Source organism: Gigantopelta aegis, chromosome 2, assembly GCF_016097555.1.
Source record: "Gigantopelta aegis isolate Gae_Host chromosome 2, Gae_host_genome, whole genome shotgun sequence".
Lineage (NCBI taxonomy): Eukaryota > Metazoa > Mollusca > Gastropoda > Neomphalida > Peltospiridae > Gigantopelta > Gigantopelta aegis.
Window position 1 is genome coordinate 47,234,402 of NC_054700.1, and position 26,654 is coordinate 47,261,055.

Consider the following 26,654-nt stretch of genomic DNA (forward strand, 5'->3'; position numbering starts at 1 on the left):
ATCAGCACTAGTTATTTATTTGGTGCAATGGAACCATAACATTCTACTGATTGCACTAGACAGAAACATGTACCAGCACAAAATGGTGAAAAGGTTTCATGCATGAAAGACTAATGAAAGCTGTGACAATCACATTCACTGTGTCACAGATACACATATGCTATGTGTATTATGTGTATAATCCTCAGCTCTGATATAATCAATACACTAAAGCTGCTCATATCTGGCATTATTAAATAACAGTTTGTGTAAAAAGAACATTATCCGAATGCCAGCTGAATAACGTAAAGAAGTGTACCCTTCCTGATAAAAAAGACAAAAATAATAAATATAATAAAGTGGAGTTGAAGGTAAATATGAGGACCGTTTGTTACCGGTATTTGTTTAGTTCTGATGGGGTTATGAGCAGGATTCAACTAAGTGGCTCTGGAGGTGACTTCCACATACACTGAAATGTACTTCCATTACCACAATGGCTTTTAAATGCTGTATACACATTACAAATGGTCTATGACAGGTAAATACTGAAGGTGCTTCTATTACTTTAGAAGGTAAAAGGTTGAACAATTTATTTAATAGGCACATTCATTTAGTACCATGGCTTCCCTCTCCCTTCCACACAAACACCTAAAACACCTAATACTATATTCATTACAGGTATACTTAACAAAGACAATATGTGTGTGTGTGTGTGCACATGCGTGTGTCTGTGTGTGTGGGTGTGTGCATGCACGTGCATGTGTGTGCGTGCATGCATGTGCATGTGCATGTTGGTTTTGGGTTTGGTTTTTGGGGGTTGTTGGTAAGTTATGTTTTAAACTGGTTCTTTGGGAAAATGTTGTATCAAGTTTCATGGGTCAGTTTATGCTGTTCCAGTGTACACAATTATCGTTTGTAAACCAGTATGATTATAGCAACAGGTTTTTCTATTGCATAAACCTTTTAATATCTGTCCAACATGTATAAACAGGCTTCGAAAAGGCAGCTAGCCAAATGCATGCCTAGGACAACATGCTTGAACTCTTGTTTGATACAAGAGTAAAAATAATTTATATCATCATCGTCATCGCAAGTTCACAACATGAATAGAAATTAATGTTTGCTCTCTTGCAGGACGAGCAGAAATCACAGGGGATGAGTACACTTTAAATGATGTTAGTCCACCACACAAGTAGATATATTGCAATTTTATTTTTACTTCATGATTTCTGAGGGTGGCAGATCTGTAATACATGAAGTAAAAGAGAAGGCCTACATTGGTGGGTTTTTCTCACAAGATTTGTAAATGTTCCATATCCTTCAGTCACGTGATTCCAACATGTACAAGGAGATGTGGTGGACTAATGGGTTTTTTATAATGCTGACTAGTAACCTTTCTGGGATACTAGTCTCACAGGCCAATGGAAATATTTCTTAATTTCCATCTCTGCACAATGGATTAAACCTGAGACTGTAAATCTACTATCTTATGTATCTTTTCTGCTTTTCAAATGCTTGCTGTATAAATTTAACATTAACTTAATCTTTAATCTTGTGAATTAAAGTTATAATTTGTTTTGTTTAACAACACCACTAGAGCAAACTGCTTTATTAATTATCAGTTAGAGGATGTTAAACGTTTGATAATTCTGACATATAATATTAGAAAGGAAACCCTATTCTATTAGTAGCAAGGTATCTTTTATATGCATACATCATCCCAGAGACAGGACAGCACATACTACAGCCTTTGATATACCAGTCATGGTGTACTGGCTGGAACAAGTAATAGCCCAACGGGCCTACCGATGGAAATCTATCCTAGAGCATCAGGCAAGCACTTTACCGCTGGGCTACGTCTCCCCACCCCCTCCCTCCCTGCACAATGGATTAAACCTGAGACAGTAAGTCTACTACCTTATATACCTTTGCTGCTTTTGAAATGCTTGAAGTATACTTTTACTTTTATATTGACCAGATTTTTATCTTGTTAATTAAGAAACAAATGAAAAATGGTGATCTATGAAAACATATTTGACAGAAAAAGATGTTAAAGTTGATACCAGCTAGTATACATGTAGATTAAGTCGGTTAATCCATTTATTTAACCAAGGGTGTTTCATTTTAGTTATAGCTTCAGCGAAGAAACATTAAACATTTTTCAGGATGGCTATCTGTACAACTGTTTATCTCAGAACACTTGTGATGTGGTTCACCTTGGATTCCTGCCTATTAACCCAACTTTTTACATAACTGTTATCTGGTCCCCCAGACATCCTAACCACAACATTATAACACACAGAACTATATTTACTTACCCCACTGCTATTTATATACATACATGAATCACCAATCAAATTGGGTCTAACAGTGTATGCGATATACCATTTTAAGAACCACAGATGTAGAATATATACGGACGTTGAAAACAGACTGAATATTAATTATGCTATTCTCATTATAACAATACAATGTACACACAATGTACTGCTGGTATAGCCTGGTTACTGTTAATAAATTATTAATACTATCGTGTTCTAGAATATCGTTAAAGGAAAGGAATGTTTAAAACCTTAGAGCGGGAGGTACCTCATTGGCTCAATGGTAACACACTCACCTGAGGTTAAAGTTTTGTTTTGTTTTGTTTAACAACACCACTAGAGCACATTGATTTATTAATCATCGGCTATTGGATGTCAAACATTTGGTAATTTTGGCATATAGTCACATAAATTTTTTCATTAGTAGCAATGGATCACCCAGAATACCACATACCATAACCTTTGATATACCAGTTGTGGTGCACTGGCTGGAACAAGAAATAGCCCAATGGACCCACTGACAGGGATTGATCCTAGATTGACCGTGCATAGAGCAAGCGCTCTACCACTGGACTACGTCCCGCCTCAAATACCTGAGGTATGATATGGTCTTTTATATGCACTTCTCAATAGACAGGACTGAATATATAGCACAGCCTTTGATGTGCCAGTCCATCACCAGCAATCATTTCTATGATCCATTTGACCCCAAGTGAATGAATGCAACAAAAACACAATTCTGTTAAAACTGAAAATTGTAGATGCCACCATATAGGCTACTCCCTGTTAAAATGCAACAAGGGTCTTTTATATGTATGTATACACGTTTAATCTGAGGTGTGTGCTTTACCATTGATCTATATACCTAGTCTCCTCAATAAATGGACTGTTTAAAATCACCTGCCTCAGTGGAGCAGTGGTTAAGGCATCGGATCCAACCCAGAGGGAGTTCTTAAGGAAAAAGTTTTATTTTATTTAACGACGCCTCAAGAGCACATTGATTTTTATCTTATCATCTTAAGAGCTCAATGGGTAGGTTAAGGCCACTATACCCTCTCTCTCTCACTAACCACTAACCAACTAACAACTAACCCACTGTCATTCCCCATAATGCCCCTGAGATTAGTTCAAGGAAAGTCATTTTTAGCTCCCCTTAGCATGTGAATTCATATGATATCAATATGGTAATATCTTAAATGGCTCCCCATGATCTAAATTAGGGAAGCAAACAATCACTACCTTAAATTTGTTTCATGGTGAGGTCTGTGACCTCCTTGGATGTCTCAAAGATCTTGTACAAGCTGATGTTGTTTCTTCTTATGGCATCAACTGTCTAAAATCACGATAATGCTCTCTACAAACTAACTCACAGTTCAAGGATGAGAATGACCTCCTCGGAATTCTCGAAGATCCCATACAGACTAAAGATGATGTTTATCTAGATCTGACTATATCTAAAATTACAGTAATGCTCTACAAACTAACTCATAGTTCCAGGATAAGAATGACCTCCCTGGAAGTCTCAAAGATGTCCTACAGGCTCATGATGTTTATCTATATCTAAAATCACAATAATACTCTACGAACTAACTCACAGTTCTAGAACAAGAATGACCTCCCTGGAAGTCTCAAAGATCTTGAACAGGCTGATGATGTTTATCTATATCTAAAATCACAATAATACTCTACAAACTCACAGTTCTAGGACGAGGATGACCTCCCTGGAAGTCTCGAAGATCTAGAACAGGCTGATGATGTTTATCTATATCTAAAATCACAATAATACTCTACAAACTCACAGTTCTAGGACGAGGATGACCTCCCTGGAAGTCTCGAAGATCTCAAACAGGTTGATGATGTTTATCTATATCTAAAATCACAATAATACTCTACAAACTCACAGTTCTAGGACGAGGATGACCTCCCTGGAAGTCTCGAAGATCTAGAACAGGCTGATGATGTTTATCTATATCTAAAATCACAATAATACTCTACAAACTCACAGTTCTAGGACGAGGATGACCTCCCTGGAAGTCTCGAAGATCTCAAACAGGCTGATGATGTTTATCTATATCTAAAATCACAATAATACTCTACAAACTCACAGTTCTAGGACAAGGATGACCTCCCTGGAAGTCTCGAAGATCTCGAACAGGCTGATGATGTTTGGGTGGTCGATCTCCTGAAGGATGAGGATCTCCTTCTGAATGTCCTCCATCGTCGCGCCCCGCCGTCCACCACCACGCCGTTTCCTGATGAACTTGGCAGCATAGTCCGTACCCGTGGCTATGTGCGTGCATTTCTTAACCACCGCAAAGTGACCACTGAAAAGAAAATCAAACATGGTTACAGATATCAAATGACCACTAAATTTTTTTTTTAAGTAACAGGTTTACAGATAAGTCAATGAATTTTGTTACGAAGTGTGAGTAACTGTGTGTGTGCATTTCATAACCACTGCTAAATTACCACAGGGGGGTGGAGGAGGGAAAGAAAACAAAAAACATTAAAAAATTACCATTGACAAAAGTAAAACAAAGGTCTTATAGATGTGGTACATTTACCTGTCTATAATGACCAACTATTAATTGTAGGCATTATGTCTATGCTAGAACAACAACTATGCTATATGACCCCGAGTCATAACCTCCACTGCAGAATTATCTCCCCTTGCTGGATGTATATCCACATCCACACATGGGTAGACCATCATTCTCAATTCTGCATATGGATATACATCCAGCAAGGAGAGATACATGTAATTCTGCAGAGGTTATGACTCAGGGTCGTATAGCATATCTGTTGTGCTAGCACTGTAAGTAGAATAACACTGGAAATGATATAGTTCTAAGTACAATACACATTTAGTCCATTATTAACTGATCATCTATAATGAAATGGTGCAAACTAATGATAGCTCACAAAATTCCATTTGATTCCAAACACTGCATCTTTATTCCATTTATTCCCCTGCAACTGGTGTATAAACAAAACTGTGGAATAGGCCTATACATATAGCAGTGTTTTTACAAAAAAAATTTTTGGGGGTATAGCACTATGGAATTGAATGCAACCACAGTTGGGGCCTCCCCCAGAAAGAAAATGTGTTACGTTTAGGGTTAGGTTTAAGAAAATGTGTTACGTTTAGGGTTAGGTTTAAGAAAGTCATACAGTAATGATAAGAGTAATTAATTTGGGTATAGTGCCATACCCGTTTTACCCTCTGGCAGAAACCCTGTATAGGTACATTCAGGGCTTCTAGATTATGGTAGCCCCACTCCCATGGCTAGTGATATTTAGAGTTGGGCTACTAAATAACTACTATCGCCATACCAAATGGCTATAGTGAAATTTAGTTTTGTCAAATGCTGCATTAAGCCTATTTTGTAAATATGAATATCCTGCAAGCCTCAAATCTCAGGGTTTTTAAGCTCTATCTCCTTATTTAGGTGACATATCTGATTATTCCTATTTGTAAAATTGTATTTACTTAAAATAGGGTTAGTGAATTTTAGAAAATTTAGAAGAGGTGTATACACATGCAATTAAAAATATTCATCAAGTATTTAACTACAAGTGCTTCCTGAAAAGCTCCCAACTATACTTCCTAAAAAAGAACAGATTGTGGTAGCACGTATTTCCTTAGGCTTAAACGAACATGTGTGAATGGCTCAGTTGTTGTTCCTGTTTTTAACATCTCGGCATGTGTGTAATTACATATAATCTACTTAACAGCATGTTAACTGAGAGAGAAAAAAGTTTACTATAAAATTTACTATAAACATTGAATTATTTAAATAGTTATTTTCTGCTATTTCAAAGCATGTTTACAAAATGATGCTGTTAATTTTAAGAGAGAAAAAGGTTAATTGTAATTTATTAACCATGCAGGTGGCATTTAGCTCAGTTGGTTGAGTGCTCGCTTGAGGTGCTTGTGTCATATGATCCATTCAACTGATTGTTTTTTTCTCTCATTCCAACCAGTGAACCACAACTGGTCAAAAGCTGTGGTATGTGCTTTTCTGTCTGTTAGATCCCTTGCTGCATTTGGAAAAATTTAGAAAGTTTCCTCTGATGACTAAGTGTCAGAATTACCAAACGTTTGACATCCAATAGCCGATGATTAACAAGCATTTTGAGAGTACTGCTAAAGTAATACATGTCCCTTACTGGGCCCGACAAGTTTTCTTATCTCCTAAATTCAAGGGCCATAACTCTGAAAAGTGGGTATATCACCACAAAACTTCAACTTGATCTGTAAAGCTATATACAATGATAAAGCTATATACAAAATTTTATCTTGATATCTCCAGGCATTAAAAAATCTGGAAAACAAATGTTCACATTTCCTAAGTTCAAGGGCCATAACTCTGTTAAAAATTGGTAAATCACCATGCAAATTAAACTTGATCTGTAACAGTACATGATAAACCTATACACACAATTTTAGTTCAATATCTTAATGTCTTCTGAAAAAAAAGTCTGGAAAACAAATTTTCACATCTCCCAAGTTCAAAGGCCATAACTGTATCACAAATGGGTAAACCGCCATGAAAGTCAAACTTTATGTGTAACATTACATGATAAACTTATATACAAAATTTCTGCTCAATATCTAAAGGTCTTCTAAAAAAAAAGTCCAGGAAACAAATTTTCATATCTTGTAAGTTCAAGGGCCATTTTGGGTTATTAGTTTTGTAAATATTCCTCAAGGTTTTAACCAATTTTGTCATTAAAAATATAAAATAGTAGTTATTTTGGCAGTCACATTAAATGTTCATTTAGGCTGAATTTACAAAGCCTGTTTTTCTTAGACAATGGTGTTTAAGTATTGCACTTTTGCTTTCACGTAAACATCACAAATCATCTGACAAAATACATATGCTAAACATTCCAAATTTTATATGAAAACAACGATGACATCGTTATTTATTACGAGACGTCTTTCATGATTGGTTTCAGTATGTCATTAAACAGCTCAGGGTTAGCTCTGGTAGTCACCAAATTCACCAATTGCAAATTTCAAAATCAATTGGCAAATTTTATTTTAATTTGGCAAAATAATTTCATGAAATAATTGATATTTTGTTAGAAAACAACTGGATTTTCTGCAATTTTTGAAGTTTAGTAGATAAAATAGGTAAAATGTTTTGCTGACCCAGAGCCAGTCCTGCAGATGCAGTGAGAGAAAATCCTCACAAATTATGTCACTATTCTAGGGTCATTTTTTCTTTCAACCAAAAAGCAATCTTAATAAGGAATTCAATAATATTAGCCTTTATTGGACATGAATATATATGTGATTATCATTTATTCTTGGTGAACTGGAAGAATAACAGGCTCTGTGTGATGGAATCATCAAGATCAGTCTATCCTATGATCCACCACATTTCAGGCTAGCATTCCACCACTGTATTATGTCAGGTCTCTCTAATAACAGCAAGGTGGTCTCTTAAGCCAGATGGCATCTTTAAAGAGGTACTGGGTAGAGCAGGTTGACATGTTTGATATCTTTGTTCTTTTTAATAAAGCTGAAGAAAGAGCAGGTTGAGAAAAACACAAAAAAACATCAAGATTTACTGTCTGATTTATCTCTATCTAACTGGCGAGTATTGGCCTCCCACGATGTGTTGAGCCACCAGACTTAAATCCTGTGTTTACCTCTCGACCAATATCACCATTTAATCCATCTCTGTCTTGTCAGTGGGGTGATGCTATCACTTATGAGATTAATTATCTCAACACTTGTCTCACACACATGATAACAAGCAATTCACCATTAACAGTTATATACAGAGATTGAATGAATGAATGAATGAATGAATGAATGAATGAATAAGTTTTGTCAGTGTCAGGGTTAGGGTACGTAGTTATGGGTTTGTGATAGCGGAGCTGGCAGGCAAAATCTGCCATGGGCGCCAAAGTTGCCTTATTGGGAGGGAAGTCTGGGGGCTATCCCCCAGAAAAAAAAATGAATTTGTAGATGTTTGGAGAAGCGATTTCCCAGCATTTGGAGTCTGAAATCCAGGCCAGCTCATGGTGATATTTTCCATCTTTTGTAGGAGAATGAATGACGAATTAACAGTCAGCAGGAAAATGTGTAAACTTGCCTTCATATTTTTTAATTGATTGTCCGATTATTCATAAAGTAGGCTACGTTCAGGGATTTATTTTGGGTACGTAATTTTACCCTAGAATTATTTTTGGGTATGTAATTTTACCCTTTTACCCTGCTGGCAGAAACACTGAGTGTGGTGATGTGATTATCTCAACACTTGTGTCATATACATACTAACAAGGATTTCACAATTCAACAGTTACATACAGAGACGAATGAATGAGTGAATGAGTGAATGAAATGAAACGAAACGAAACGAAACGAAACGAAACGAAACGAAACGAAACGAAACAAATAAATGAATAATTTTTGTCACTTAAGAGATTAAATATCTTAACACTTGTCTCACACATATAACACGGAATTCACCGTTAAATAGTCATATAAAGAGATGACTGAATGAATGAATGGATAGATGGATGGATAGATGGATGAATGGATGGATGGATGGATGGATGGATACTATGTTTTGTCCGCGATTATGGTGCTATCACTTATGAGATAAATTATCTTAACACTTGTCTCACACACATAACAACATGGAATTCACTGTAACAGTTATATACATGAAGTAATGGATGGATGGCTGGATGGCTAGATGGATGAATGGATGACTGACTGACTGACTGAATGAATGAATGAATATATGGACTGATGATTGAATATATGGATGGACTGGGTTTCTGACAGAGGGTAAAATGGATATGGCGCCATACCCAAATATTTTGGCAGATTAAAAAAAAATTAGGTTTACTTTTTGTCAAAATTTATTACTCTCATCATTACTGTATAATTTTCTTAAGCTTAACTCTAAACGTAACCCATCTTTTTTCTGGGGGAAGCCCCCTATACCCACAGTTATGTGGTTGCATTCAGTTCTAGTGCCATACCCAAAAATATCTTTCTGACAAAAACACTGATGGATGGATACATGCATGAATCAATGGGCGACTGAATGACTGAATGAATGAATGAATGAATTAGTTTTTTCAGTGAGGTGATACTATCACTTATAAGATTAATTCTTTAAACTTGTTTCAGACACATCATCGTGCCAACAAAGAATTCACTGTTAAACAATTATATATAGACAAATTATTGTTGTGTTAAAACATCTGGTAACTGTGTTAAACATCTGGTAATTGTGTTTTAAAAACATCTGGTAATTATGATTTTTTTTTTTTTAACATTAGAGAAGGAATCCTGCTAACACATGGATAACATTTTTCTTTTGCTTAGTACTATATAAGGGATCTTTTGTTATACACATTTTATTTCTTGTCCGGGGCGGAGGAGCCGGTCGAGGCCGGAACTTGTGCCCAAGACAGGCGTGCGCTATAACAGCTTGCTCTAAATGTGCACGTTAAACAGTCAGTCCAGTCCAATAGACATTTCCCATGAACAAACTGGAGAATGCATCTCATAGTCCACTATTTTACATTTTTTTTTTTTTTTTTTAAATGTATTTAATTGTTAAATGTTAATAAACATACATAGAGAAGAATGGAAAGCAATTTGGTAAATGTGCTTAAATAAAAGAAACCACACAGATATTGAGAGAGGAAGCCCGCTGTCGCCACTTCATGAGCTACTCTTTTCAATTTGCAGCAAAGGATCTTTTATATGCAACATCCCATAGACAGGGTAGTACATACCATGGCCTTTGTGCACTGGCTGGAACGAGAAATAGCCCACCAACGGGTCCCTCAACAAAGACATTTTTTAATATTAGTTTCCAAAACACAAATCATTTAATGTGCTATCCATAAAAACAAATGCCAGAAAAAGCAGCTGACTCAGCTACAAAAACAAATCTAAACATTTTAAGAATTCGTGAGAAGAAAAATTGATAAAATATTGATAAAAAAAAAAATCATAAAAAAGTTCACAAACAAAAAGTGTTTTGTTTGTGAAAACAATTGCATTCATGCAAAGTATTTTAAACCGACACTAAAAATATGGTTAAATAACCAGTGGAAATTAGATTGTATTGCACAGGATGTTTACAAATGAAATTGGCGAGAGGAGTGGGTCCACTTGGTCAACAAATACATCAGTATCATGTGCTAGTCTGTTCAGGGCAGTTCCACAGATGATCACAAGGGAAGAGATGACAGATTTTCCTTAATACACAATGACAAAGTTAGCAGGTTTCCTTGCAAAATGACCATATGTTTGACATCCAATAGCTGATGATTAATAAATCAATGTGCTCCAGTGATGTCGTTAAACAAAACAAACTTTAACTTTATGCTTCTTACATGATACCCCTCCTGTGTCATGATTTTTGGATCTGTCCTCAGGTGAGCAAAGATTTCCACCAAAATACAGAAGTTTTCCAGCAGGAATATTCTAACCATGTTCAAGACCATCTTGCAAGTTTGAAAAGATTTGTGATCCCCCTGCTCCCTTGATCTGACAAGTGCAACAAGTCGCAAGGGGATGTAACTCATGCATACCACATAACCAACAAAGCTTTTAGCAAAGCACAATCCTTTTTTCTTTTTTTTCTTTTGAGTTAATAAGAGTGTTTAAACTAGAGGAGTAAACATGCAAGTTCCCATTTTTTAAACAAGAAAAAAGCTCTACAATTTGTCTTGGAAATCAACAGAACATGTCAAAGTCCCTGTGTCCACATGTAAAAGTCTGAAACAAGCAGGTTTCTGTCAAGTCTTTAGTTGATTCAACACAATTTAAAATAAATATATGTGTCTACTGCTTATGTTAGTAAGTCATATGTATATGTTCACTCAACTACATTTTATATATATATATATACATGTTTATGTCCAGAATGTCAATTAATAAATCTCTTGCAATTTGTTTGTTTTTTGACCGGATAATCTACCCTATTGGCCTACGGGGGGTAAAAAAGAGAGGTCTTCTTGTGTTACAGGTGTGACTAACATGCTGGGGTCAACTTTTAATTTTTATTTTTTTTATTTTATTTTTTTTGGGGGGGGGGGGGGAGGTCACAGCAAGTGTTGCCTTTAGTATAATAACATAAATGAGGGCATCAAGCCAAGATACCGGGGCATCATGGCAATCATTTCTTTTAAAAGATGGGTACAAAGGCAACTTACTTTCTATCAAATTTTGTAGGACAAAAATGATTTCATCCTGGTGCCTTTATGCTATAGACCGGCCGTGGTGGCATCGTGGTTAGGCCATCGGTCTACAGGCTGGTAGGTACTGGGTTCAGATCCCAGTCGAGGCATGGGATTTTTAATCCAAATACTGACTCCAAACCCGGAGTGAGTGCTGTGCAAGGCTCAATGGGTAGGTGTAAACCACTTGCACCGACCAGTGATCCATAACTGGTTCAACAAAAGCCATGGTTTGTGCTATCCTGCCTGTGGGAAGCACAAATAAAAGATCCCTTGCTGCCTGTCATAAAAGAGTAGCCTATGTGGCGACAGAGAGTTTTCACTAAAAAACCCAGTGTCAAAATGACCATATGTTTGACGTCCAATAGCCGATGATAAAATAAAAAATCAATGTGCTCTAGTGGCGTCGTTAAATAAAACAAACTTTTTTTGCAATTTGTTGAATACAGGAAGGAAGGAAATTTAATATTTAACGACGCACTCAACACATTTTAGTTACAGTTATATGGTGTCGGACGTATGGTTAAGGACCACAAAGATATTGTGGGAGGAAACCCGCTGTCACCACTTCATGGGCTACTTCTTTCAATTAACAGCAAAGGACCATTTGTGGTGCACTGGAGCAAGAAATAGCCCAATGGGCCCACTGACGGGTTCGATCCCAAACCGACCACGCATCAAGCAAGCGATTTACTACTGGGCTACGTCCCGCCCCTGTTGAATACAGATGCCTTTTATCATATTACCATTGATAATTTTACTATTTATTACATACATGTATACAATATGGAATATATGGGAAGGGCGCAGTAGCAAACCATAGCACTTGTCATTGTTGCCATGGTAAAATTAGAACCCTGAACATGCATTTTATTACATGTATATAGGCAAACAATATTGTATGCCTGAATAATTTTTTATTTATAAGAATATCATAGTTTATAATTTTATATTCTCCTATATGGGCTATATGCAAAACATAGGACCAGATGACACCAAAAAAAAGAAGAAAAAACAGAAATGAATTTGATCTGTTGAATGACCCTTGCACTCCATTCTCCATGTTATTGTGAGAACACAAATACATTAATCTATGGAGAAAAAAGATATACTCACCAATAAAAGTAATGCTTATGTTCTGTGTTTAAAGGAAGGAAGGAAATGTTTTATTTAACGACGCACTCAACACATTTTATTTACGGTTATATGGCGTCAGACCACACAGATATTGAGAGAGGAAACCCGCTGCCGCCACTTCATGGGTTACTCTTTTTGATTAGCAGTAAGGGATCTTTTATATGCACCATCCCATAGACAGGATAGCACATACCACAGCCTTTGATGTACTAGTCATGGTACACTGGCTGGAGCGAGAAATAGCCCACTGACTGGGATTGATCCCAAATTGACAGCGAACGCTTTACCAGTGGGCTACGTCTCGCCCCATTCTGTGCTTAAAGTCTGTTTATAACTTTCATTATAATTATTATGTCAAATGTCACACCTGACATTATTTGTAAACAAAATTGGAAAATCTACAGTGAAACCCCTCAAAACTAGACCCTCAATAAACCAGAATTCCCTCAAAAAAATGTCTGTATATAATAGAACCTCTCTAACCAAGATACCTCTGAAAACCAGACTTTTTACTTGGTCAATGGGTGTTTAGTTTAAAAGGGTTTCACAGTTGTCTATGTATTGTGTGACTTGATGGCATATAAATTGACATTTCTCTTTGGGATATACGTGTATAAACATACATGTAGGATTATTGTGAGATATTCTGTCCTGTATGTATGCACATTGTAGTCTGACAATATCACATGCAATCAAACCTGTAGGAGAGTTGATTTCATTACTGATTACTGTAAAAAAAAAACACCTAAAAACCCACCTATATATTGGTTAGACCAGACTTTAAAGTTTTAGACTTTCGTTCAAAAGTTTATGTCAAAATTACTTTCTTTTTTTAAATATTATTAAATAGTCCGATCCTCTCTTCTTTCTCTTATCTATTTTTGGACTGTCCTTCTTAAAATGCTCCAAATTATATAAATATTCGACCGAGCAGTCAATTCTTTTTATTTTTGGCTTGTAACTTTTTTTTTTTTTTTTTAAAATTTTATTAACTTTTTTACTAATTGCTATTTTTAAAATTCAGCCCTTTTCAACTCTACCCCCACCCCCCCCCCCCCCCACCCCTCCATCCCATGTCAGGCCACTGATCTTATCTAAAAAAAATTACCACCAGATCTAATCTAGCGACCAAATTTAATGAGTAGAATTTTCTTTATTAATTATATTAATTAGAGATGCGCATCAAAATTTTAAAGGCCCAACTATTTAATTTTTGGATGTAAATTTCAAAATTGTCCGCTTAATTTTTTTCTGTCCCAGGACAAGCCCCTGGCTATCCAGAGACAGGCCCCGGGACAGACATGCTCGAAACTCTAGTGGTATATGAGCATGTAAAAATTATTCGCACTCGCACTATATATTGGTAATGTAATACAGACAAGGTGTTAGTATTACAATAGACTGCATAGTATTGTGGTACACATTACTTACAGTACATTATTATTTTTAGATTACAGAACCATGTATGTACATGTAGCTGGTAACTTTATGCAGCTGGTATAGGTATTCTACATGTACCTGGGCCCGTGCTTATAAAACTTGAAGCCTAGAGTTTAAGTTTTATAAGCACGGGGCCAAGTGAGGGTTTTTGTACAAAATGATGGATGCATTGTTGGATATTTTGATATTTGGATGGATGGATGGATGGATGGATGGATGGGATAGGAAGTAATGATGGATGGATGAATCCTCTCTATCTGTCTCCCCTCCCTCCCTCCCTCCCTCCCTCCCCCCCTCTCTCTCTCTCTCTCTCTCTCTCACAGTAACTGTAACTATATGCTAAACACTAAACATCTGTGTATTTTAAGATGTTCTGAGGTGTTCTTAAACAAATAGTTCCTCTTCATTCCTTTCATCAATTGAGACCAATTTTTCAATTAATTTTATACCTACATTTAATTGTAAACCTCTACTTACAATATATATATATATATATAGAGAGAGAGAGAGAGTATTTTATCGAGACACTTCACTTAACTATGACAGAGCACATTTCTCAATGCACACCTCAAACCAACAGATCTTGACTTTACCCTTATCGGCCAGGTATCTGGATGAGCAGCTACAGGTAGTAATTTGGGCAAATAGCCTGCACTCCATGATGATGTGCAAGGCTTGGGAGATGTCAAAAGGGCTAATGATTATGGTGGTCAGTGAAGCAGGTGACATTTCAGTGTTAGGTCGCCCAGCTTGATTGAACAACTCCTCATAAAGCATACCCTTAGGTTATAGTTTATACTCTCATTACCGGGAAGGCAGTCAGGCCAATAAAACGCCGAGCTCAGCCATATCCCTTAGTGGGTGTAATATTTTATACTCCTCCTCTTCATTTTCATGCTTAAATCCAATTATATGGTTTAAGCATGTTGTCCTAGGCACATACTATGCAGCTATGTGGGCCTCGGTGGCACAGTGGTTAAGCCATCTGATTACAGGCTGGTAGGTACAGGGTTCGCAGCCTGGTACCAGCTCCAACCCAAAGCAAGTTCTTAAGGGCTTAATGGGTAGGTGTAAGGTCACTACACCATCTTTCCTCTCACTAACCACTAACCAACTAACAACTAACCCATTGTCCTGGACAGACAGCCCAGATAGCTTAAGTGTGTGCCCAGGACAGTGTGCTTGAACCTTCATTGGATATAAGCACGGAAATAAGTTGAAATGAAATGTGTGTCCAGGATACTGGGTTAGTCTGCAATCAATTTATAATAAATGTTTAAAATAACCTTGTTTTTACCTCTCTCTTTTATATTATTCACATAGTTATGCTGTGATGTTCAAGCATTTTATAACTTAAAATCAAATTCCTGCTTTAAAACAGTAATTAAATTACAGTTGTTTACTACATGCAGCATTATAAAGTTTGCAGTGGGAAGCAACAAAGGTCGTGTGCATTCAAAAGAAATGGCATCATTTCTGCACAGGCGTAGGAAGGTGCCAAAAGGTTGGGGGGGGGGGGGGGGGAGGGGGCCACACACACATATATATAAATACATATATAACTATATAAAAAAACATAGCTGCTCCCACAAAGTGCGGGGGCACATACCCCCTTCCCCCACCCCCGCTTCCTATGCCAGTGTGCTGTTACAGTAAATTTAGTTTCATCCAGACTACCTTTGTTTGATACCCAATAGCTGATGTGTAGTTTGGTGCTGGGGGGTGTGGTGGGATGTTAAACATTCATTCATCAAGACTAATAGAAATGGTTTATTTATTTATTAGCAAGTCTCTCAACTATGTACCAACCCACCAATCCATGCATCTATCCAGCTCCCAATATTGTATCCATCTGGATTCAATCTAGCCACCAATCCATGCATATATCCACCCACCCACCAATCCCTGCATCCATCAACATACCCACCAAAACATGCATCTATCCACCTACACACCAACCCATGCATCTATCCACCCACCTACCAACCCATGCAGCCATCCACCCACTCACCAATTCATGCATCTATTCATCCACTCACCAATCCATGCATCTATTCACCAACCTACCAATCCATGCAGCCATCCACCCACCCACCAATACATGCATCTATCCACCCACCCACCAATTCATGCATCTATCCACCCACTCACCAATCCATGCATCCATCCACCCACCCACCAATTCATGCATCTATCCACCCACTCACCAATACATGCAGCCATACACCCACTCACCAATCCATGCATCTATCCACCCACCTACCAATCCATGCAGCCATCCACCCACCCACCAATGCATGCATCTATCCACCCACCCACCCACCAATCCATGCATCCATCCACTCACCAATCTATGCATTTATCTACCCACTCACCAATCCATATATCTATCCACCCACTTACCAATCCATGCAGCCATCCACCCACATACCAATCCATATATCTATCCACCCACCTACCAATCCATGCAGCCATCCACCCACACACCAATCCATATATCTATCCACCCACCCACCAATCCATGCATCCATCCACCCACACACCAATCCATATATCTATCCACCCACCCACCAATCCATTAATGCATCCACCCACCCACCAATCCATGCATCCATCCACCCACCCACCAATCCATATATCCATCCACCCACTCACCAATCCATGCATCTATTCACCCACTCACCAATCCATGCATCCATCTATCTACCAATCCATATATCTATCCACCCACCCACTAATCCATGCATCCACCCACCAATACATATATCTATCCACCCACTCACCAATCCATGCATCTATCCACCCACTCACCAATCCATGCATCTATCCACCCACCAATCCATGCATCCATCCACTCACCAATACATGCATCAATCCACCCACTCACCAATCAATGCATCTATCAACCTACCCACCAATCCATTCACCTACCCACCAATCCATTTATCCACCTATCTACATTTTATCAAGCCATCCACCCACCTATCCATTCATCCATCTATTGATCTATCCAGAATCCATCCATCCATCTAAGTTTGATTCTATTTGTTTCAGTGACAATATCACTATTACGTCACTGAATTTAATGCAAATATTTACTTTTCACTTAACCCATGCCAACCAAGAACTGTTATTAGAAAAATACAGTAAAGAATATGAAAATTAACTCAGATGCAGGTTTCACCTTATGTGAAAAAGAAAATAAAACATTCCACTCTGCTGGGTTCAGAGACAATATGACCTTTACATTGCTGAACCTAAAACAAACTGTTACTGTCACTCAACTCCCGCCATCAAAGAACAGTTTGAACTAAACAATTAGACCTACTAAGTCTTAGGTCAGGCAAGCTGGCAAAAATCAACAGTCAGGTGCATCACCTACAGATGGTTTTCATTTGCTCTTTTGTGCACTTTGCCATAATTTAAATTCTAGAACAAGTGTAACTGTAAAGTTCATCACTTCCAAAAGTTTTAATTTGATCTTGTGTGCACTTTGCCATAATTTAAATTCTAGAACAAGTTTAACTGTAAAGTTCATCACTTGCTGAAGTTTTAATTTGATCTTGTGTGCACTTTGCCATAATTTAAATTCTAGAACAAGTTTAACTGTAAAGTTCATCACCTGCGGAAGTTTTAATTTGCTCTTGTGTGCACTTTGCCATAATTTAAATTCTAGAACAAGTTTAACTGTAAAGTTCATCACTTGCTGAAGTTTTAATTTGATCTTGTGTGCAGTTTGCTATAATTTAAATTCTAGAACAAGTTTAACAGTAAAGTTCATCACCTGCAGAAGTTTTAATTTGCTCTTGTGTGCACTTTGCCATAATTTAAATTCTAGAACAAGTTTAACTGTAAAGTTCATCACTTGCTGAAGTTTTAATTTGATCTTGTGTGCAGTTTGCCATAATTTAAATTCTAGAACAAGTTTAACAGTAAAGTTCATCACCTGCAGAAGTTTTAATTTGCTTTTGTGTGCACATTTAAATTCTAGAACAACTGTAGAAGATATTTGGAGTCGTAGTCAGTTAAATGGTACAATGTTCTTCATAGACAACATTTTTTTCAATGGGCTGGGTGGGGGGAGTAACTGTTTACTAATATCAATGCCTCAAAATGTTTTGATTAAAAAAAATTGTAAATCTATTTTATAAGTTCCTAGAACATGCAGTAATTAAGACAGGTAACCGTATTGAATTGGTTTTGTTTATTTTCTTGTCATGCATGAAGAAAGGAAATGTTTTATTTAACGACACTCAAAACACATTTTATTTACAGTTATATGGTATCAGACATATGGTTAAGGACCACACAGATATTGAGAGAGCAAACCCGCTGTTGCCACTTCATGGGCTACTCTTTTCGATTAACAGCAAGGGATCTTTTATATGCTTATCATGCATGATGTAATATTATTAATCTTTCTGTTCAAATATTACAGCAGACTCTGGTCAGCTTCAAATGACCAGCTTGTTCACAAGGCCCTGAATGAAGGAAGGAAGAAAATGTTTTATTTAACAATGCACTCAACACATTTTATTTACGGTTATATAGCGTCGGACATATGGTTATGGACCACACAGATACTGAGAGAGAAAACCTGCTGACACCACTTCATGGACTACTCTTTTCGATTAACAGCAAGGGTTCATTTATATGCACCACCCCACAGACAGGATAGTACATACCACAGCCTTTGTAACACCAGTTGTGGAGCACTGGCTGGAACGAGAAATAGCCCAATGGGCCTACTGATGCGAATCGATCCTAGACCAACTGCATCAAGTAAGCGCTTTACCACTGGGCCCTGAATTAAGCTTAGGTCTTCAAATGTGAGTAGTTCAATAACAAAATGTATAAACAGTATTTGCTCAAGTTTATATATCAATATATGTTTATTTGCTACATAAAAGTATATTTAGAATAAATATCATTTCTGCAAAATTGGAACACTATGAAATCAATATGTTAAGCACTGCTTCTCTAGCCATACACTCAGAAACAGGAAAAGTAACAAATTAAAAACATATGGTTTATTCAAGCACGAGGTCAGTTGCTCAACCTTCTTCCCCAACACATAAAATAACAACCACGTGGAAGCTCTCACTGATCTAGGATTAAGTTGTCATTCATTGGAAATCAAAAGGTTAAAAAGTTTGTTTTGTTTAACAACACCACTAGAGCACACTGATTTATTAATCATCGGCTATTGGATGTCAATAATTTGGTAATTCTGACATAGAGTTGTCAATGGAAAGCCACTACATTTTTCCATTAGTAGCAAGGGATCTTTTATATGCATTTCCCATAGACAGGAAAGCACATACCATAGGCTTTAATCAGTTGTGGTGCAGTGGTTGGAATGAGAAAAAACCAGTTAGTTGAATGGAGCCACAGAGGTGGTTTGAAAATTGTGTCTTATCTGTCCCAATATAGAGCTTGCCTGATGTGCAGTCAGTCTAGGGTTGAATAGAGGGCCCATTCAGCTATTTCTCTTTCTAGCCAGTGCACCACGACTGACAGATCAAAGGTGTGGTATGTGCTCTCCTGTCTGAGGGATGGTGCATATAAAAGATCCTTTGCTAGTGGAAAATGTAGCAGGTTTCCTCTGATGATTATGAATCAGAATTACCAAATGTTTGAAATGCAACAACCAATGATTAATTAATCAATGTTCTCTAGTGGTGTTGGTAAACAACACATTTTAACTTTAACTTTTGTGTACATCATACGCAACTAAAAGGGGAAAATTGCTAACTGATACTGTTAAAAAAAGATATATTAAAATTTAACCTTTTAAACGAGATAATCAACATAAAATAAGTATGCATTCATCTGAAGATATAGCCCCTTTAACAAGTAAATACATATGTGAAAAAATGCCAAATTGTGCATAATTGTTGAACAAACCCTAACATAATTATGCCAGCAGTGAAACAAGATAGTAGACGTGTGAATATACAATACAGCGTTAATCAGTGATACTGGTTCATGTATCCAGTATTTCACCGAGGAATGGGCTGTTACCGAGTGTTATAGTGTTAATTTGATCTCCTGTTATCAATGATAAACCATCAGTCATTTCTTGGACATGCTTTACTAACCCGTATGCAGTACTGTGCCAAAGATTTTGTGATTTCACTGTGAATCACATGAATAAAAGTTGTTACAACGAGAAATTGGACAGATATGGGCAGTAAAAGGTGAACCTGCAGATTAACAGTAACAGAGCTATATATTTCTCAAGATTGCAGGAATGTGGATAAACCCGTTTTTATATTCTTTTCCATTGTTAATTCCTCTTGACCAACCGATTGATCCTAGTGTCACAGCTACTCAGTGTCAATGTACGGTACAGCCGTACACACACACACATATTTTGTTAAACATGTTAAGTACACCTGTATTGAGTATACAGTACAGTGAAACCCTTTAAAACTGGACTCTTTAAGTAAAATGGAATTCCCTCGAAACCCGACATATTTCACATTTTTTAAATATCAGTACAGAAGCAATAGAACCTCTCTAACTGGATACCCTTTTAAAATGGACCTTTTACTTGATACCTGGGTGTCTGGGGCCTAATTCACAAAGGTCTCTTAGGCTCTACTAAACAAAGCATCCTCTTTGCAAGTCTTTTAGCATGCACTGCGAGATTGCAAAGTTGCGAGAGAGTAGTGAATTAGGCCTTTGGTTTGGAAGGATCTCACTATATTATGGATGTGTGTGACTGGAGTGGCGGGCTTTAAATATATTTTATCATTCTACAGTTTCAGTTAAGTAGAGTGCTGTTTATTTAGTTATAGACAGGCGAGCACTTTATCATTGGGCTATGTTCCACCTCTTCCCATAAAGAGGCCACATACCCTGGTTTTTTGGTATATTGATCAATATGCATTGGTTGAGAAATGGGAGGTGGGGGGGACAATGGGTCCACTGATGAGTTTTCTACCAGTTCTGAAGCACCGGCTGGAATATGAAATAGCTTAATATAGCCTCACCAACGAGGATCGATCCTAGATCGACAGTACATCAGGTGAGCACTACACCACTAGGCTACAGCTCGCCTCTCCCCATGTTTAATAAGCACTGGTTGGAAAAGGGAAAAAAAACAATGGGTCCATTGAGGTTGGAGAAGTTTGTTTTATTAAACAACACCACTAGAGCACATTGATTAATTAATCATCGGCTATTGGATGTCAAACATTTGGTAATTCCGACTCATAGTCATCAGAGGAAACCCGCTACATTGTTCCTAATGCAGCAAGGGATCTTTTATATGCACTTTGCTACAGACAGGAAAGAACATATCATGGCCTTTGTCCAGTTGTGGTGCACTGGTTGGAATGAGAAAAAAAACCAATCAGAATGATCAATTAAGAACTTTTCATACCTCAGATAAGTTTTCTATCACCGAGCTATATCCTACCCACATAGACATCAGAATGTAACAAATAAGCAGTTACTTGCAGAAATGACGAAGCTAAGATCTTGCTCCCAGCCAGCAATATAACTAGCTACTAACAATAATCCAACTTTAATGGCAATACTGGCTGAAACAGTTACTGTGTCCCAAAGGCACTAGAAATTGCAGTAATGTAGGTCAGTGTTTCAAGAGATAGAGCAGTCAATTAGCCATTTAAAATTTTATATATATATATATGAAACACTGACCTACATGTTTCATCGGGTTTGGGGTAGGATTTAGTTCAGTCAGTAGAGTCAGGGCTCACCCTGTCCTTAACCAAATTAGCCAATTGCTAATTTGCATATAGAGTGGCTACAAAATTTAGCATTTAGCTAAAATTGTCTTTAAATTAGCCACTTTTGAATGATTTTCAAGGAAATACTCTTCATATATATGTAAATATTGGCTAAACCAAAATTCTTTCCAGTATGACAGAGTCCTAAGAGCAATCGATTGAGGTGCTTGTGTCATAGGCTCAAACCACCTCAATGGACCAATAGTTATCTGATTGGTCCCCCCCCCCCCCCCCTCCATTTCAATGCACCATGACTGGTATGTTGTATGTGCTGTCCTGTCTCTGGGAAAGTGCATATAAAAAATCCTGTTCTGTTAATGGAAAAATGTAGCATGATTTCTCTAAGACTATGAGTTGATAATCACCAGACATCTGACATTAAACAGCCAATAATTAATAAATCAATATGCTCTAGTTGGTGGATTTTTTTTACCAGGGTCCCATGTCTAATGGGATTTTGAAAATTAGCATGAGTAAATCATACTTGGAATATGTTTTCAGGCCACTGAAAGATGCAGTATGTAATACACCACTGTTAAATTAATTTATAAGAGACATAATTAAGTATATATATATATATATATATATATATTCGCTACTGCTGTGCAGACTGAAGACTAATACTGGGATAAACGCACCGTTTAGAAATACTGATGACCACATCATGAATGTCCAAAGTGCACTGCACGACAGATGCCAATTATACTGCTTTGATCTACATACATGTATATACAATAAAAACCTAAAAATAAAATACATCCTCCCATTGTATCATAACAATTATGTGTTAGTGTGCATGCTAGCCAGCAGCACTGTGTCAGTGTGGACCTACCGACTGACTGTAACACAGTGTTGACCAGGTCACTGTGTCCAGAGTGCACCAAACGACAGATGCCAATAGAGCTTTGATCAATCACATGTGCTGGCCATGCCAAGCTGGCTGGTTAGCTTCACTGTGCTAACCTTGGCTTATTGACCATGTTGACAAACCCCCACGTCTTTCTACAGGTTAAACATTCAAGCAGACTCCATGTAAAAGTAGAAAACACAATAGCAATTCATATATATGTAACATCACAGACTTTGTGTCACATGAACACAGAGCAGTTAATTCAGACATGTGTGAAGGAATTTTAGCAGGGAGGGGTCTAGACTGGCAAGCGAAGGGGACACGTGTGAAGGAATTTTAGCAGGGAGGGGTCTAGACTGGCAAGCGAAGGGGGCAAGTGTGAAGGAATTTTAGCAGGGAGGGGTCTAGACTGGCAAGCGAAGGGGCAAGTGTGAAGGAATTTTAGCAGGGAGGGGTCTAGACTGGCAAGCGAAGGGGACATGTGTGAAGGAATTTTAGCAGGGAGGGGTCTAGACTCAAGCGAAGGGGACATGGCAAGGGGTCAAGACTGGCAAGCAAAGGGGCAAGTGTGAAGGAATTTTAGCAGGGAGGGGTCTAGACTGGCCAGCGAAGGGGCTACGTGTGAAGGAATTTTAGCAGGGAGGGGTCTAGACTGGCAAGCGAAGGGGACACGTGTGAAGGAATTTTAGCAGGGAGGGGTCTAGACTGGCAAGCGAAGGGGGCAAGTGTGAAGGAATTTTAGCAGGGAGGGGTCTAGACTGGCAAGCGAAGGGGCAAGTGTGAAGGAATTTTAGCAGGGAGGGGTCTAGACTGGCAAGCGAAGGGGACACGTGTGAAGGAATTTTAGCAGGGAGGGGTCTAGACTGGCAAGCGAAGGGGACATGTGTGAAGGAATTTTTGCAGGGAGGGGTCAAGACTGGCAAGCGAAGGGGCAAGTGTGAAGGAATTTTAGCAGGGAGGGGTCTAGACTGGCCAGCGAAGGGGCTACGTGTGAAGGAATTTTAGCAGGGAGGGGCTAGACTGTCAAGCGAAGGGGACATGTGTGAAGGAATTTAGAATAGAATAGATGTTTAAGAAGAAGAAGAAAATGTTTTATTTAATGACGCACTCAACACATTTTATTTACAGTTATATGGCGTCAGACATACGGTTAAGGACCACACAGATATATAGAGAGGAAACCTGCTGTCGCCACTTCATGGGTTATTCTTTTCGATTGGCAGTAAGGGATCTTTTATATGCACCATCCCACAGACAGGATAGTACATACCACAGCCTTTGTTCCACCAGTCGTGAAGCACTGGCTGGAACGCGAAATAGCCCAATGGGGCCACCGAAGGTAGATGTTTAACGACACCCCAGTACAAAAAATTCATCAGCTATTGGGTATCAAACTATGGTAAAGGCGGATAGTGACAGTGGATAATCTCTTTTAAATACTTAAATATTAAAAATACATGAAATAGTATTAATGATGACGACTATCTGTCCATCCCATCCTCTTACAAAAATGTTTATTTGTAAATAATTTCAATTTGTTTACAACATATTACGACATTTGCTTAAACACATTGGTTCAGAAACCAAGTGGAAATAGTACATAGTATGAACTTTAACCAAATGCGGACAAGACACTCAGACAAATCACCATGAATGACATTAAAGGTGAAAGGGTCTTTAACTTGTATCACAAAATAAAAATCTGATAAAAGTGCAATAAATATTAAATAAAAATGTCCAAAAAACCCCTAGAGAGAGAGTAAAAAACTAAACAAAAAAGATATGCACAGTGTTCATAAGTAGGCCTCGAGTGATGATTTTCAATGGCTATTGCCAGAAACACTACCTATAATATATACTTTTCATGCTTATAATCACACTTCTCACGGTATTCAGCGGATCTTTCTAAATATAGCTGCTTACATTTTGTCAAACAGCCCCCTGTATAATATACTTTCAAAGATAATAAACACCCTGATATGTATCTACATATTTACAAATGTACATGTATACATACAATATGTACATCTAGTAGATTCTACATGTGTTTTCTGATATACTAATACAGGGTTTGTGCCAGAGGGTAAAATGCAGATTGCTTTTTTAAAGTTAACCATTTGACAAAATGAATTACTCTTATCATTACTGTATGATTTTCTTAACCATAACACTAATTTTAACCCATTTTCTTCCTGGGGGAGACCACCATATCCCTTATTGACTGTGGTTGCATTCAATTTCATAGCACCATAGCCAAACATTTCTTCCTGGCAGGAACACTGTGTTACTACAGCACTTGGGGAAGGAAGGAAGGAAGGAAATGTTTTATTTAACGATGCACTCAACACATTTTATTTATGGTTATATGGCCTCGACAGCACTTGGGGAGAAAAACTTGACATTGATTAAAAGAAACTGACATACACCAGTCACGTTTTCAAATAGAAATAAATAAAAAGTCACAAGCAAAAATTGTACCGTTTGGAAAAAAATCTTAGACATGATATACTGACCAGACATAAAATAAAAATGACTATGCTGTCTCCTCACCCATACTCTCCCCCCCCCCCAGTGATAGAAGTTTGTTTTGTTTAACAACACCACTAGAGCACATTGATTTATTAATCATCGGCTATTGGATGTCAAACATATGCTCATTTTAACAGTTATAGTGAGAAAACCCGCTACATTTTTCCATTAGTAGCAAGGGATTTTTTATATGCACCATCACACACAGGATAGCACATACCACAGCCTTTGATACACCAGTCGTGGTGCATTGGCTGTGACGAGAAATAGCCCAATGGGCCCACTGACGGGGATCGATCCCAGACCAACCGCGCATGAAGAGAATGCTTTACCACTAGGCTACGTCCCTTCCCCCATCCCAGTGACTGATTCTGGAATAATTCTCAGTGGTCTGTTAAACATTAGCAAATACATGTACTTTCCGATGTTATGTTACACAAATCAATAGATTAACACTGCGATTACCCAACAGGAACTGTTTTACAAGCAATTCAATTCAGGGATCTGCATGTTGATATTGATTAAATGCAATGAGCCAATCCCTAAATATCTGAGTGCTGGATGTATTTACTTTTGTTTACGAATATTATATAATTAACACAGTACCCAGTAGCAATTCATTTTAAGTACAGTCTAACCGTTACTTTATAAAGCTAATTTTACGTCTACACATTAAAGTTGACAGCAGGTTTGTAGAGCTCTCTTGGGGTGAGGAAGTTTGAGGCCCAAAATATTAGAGCTGGGCGGTATACGTATACATACCGTTCGGTATCAGTATCATGTCAATACCGATTTACCATACCGAGCAAATTTAGTAATTAAAGCACTAACATTATATCCGATAAACGCAAAATAGCTGAAAAGAAGAGAGAGAAGAGGACCATGTGTATGGAATTTAATTTTATTTAGATGAAATTAGCGGGTAAGACTTAATTAACTTTGGCAAAGCCGAGTATACCGAAAATACCAAATACCGTACTGAAAAAAAAGAAAAAAAAAGAGTTTTATTTAATGACGCACTCAACACATTTTATTTACGGTTATATGGCGTCAGACATATGGTTATGGACAACACAGATTTTGAAAAGAAACCCGCTGTCGCCACTTCATTGGCTACTCTTTCCGATTAGCAGCAAGGGATCTTTTATTTGCACTTGCCACAGGCAGGATAGCACAAACCATGGCCTTTGTTGAACCAGTTATGGATCACTGGTCGGTGCAAGTGGTTTACACCTACCCATTGAGCCTTGCGGAGCACTCACTCAGGGTTTGGAGTCAGTATCTGGATTAAAAATCCCATGCCTCGACTGGGATCCGAACCCAGTACTTACCAGCCTGTTGACCGATGGCCTAACCACAACGCCACTAAGGCCGGTTTAAATACTGTACCGATACAGAGTTAAATCACCCCAA

At 37.8% G+C, this 26,654-nt stretch overlaps 1 protein-coding gene across 1 annotated transcript in view; it reads right to left on the reverse strand.

The window, feature by feature from the left end:
* The window catches only part of LOC121386404 (death-associated protein kinase 1-like), a 182,544-nt gene that overhangs the window by 150,049 nt on the left and 5,841 nt on the right, over positions 1–26,654 (reverse strand). Inside the window, exon 2 of the mRNA XM_041517293.1 lies at positions 4,406–4,624. Within this exon, the coding sequence (XP_041373227.1) occupies positions 4,406–4,624 (219 nt within the window). The remainder of the gene's footprint in view (positions 1–4,405; positions 4,625–26,654) is intronic.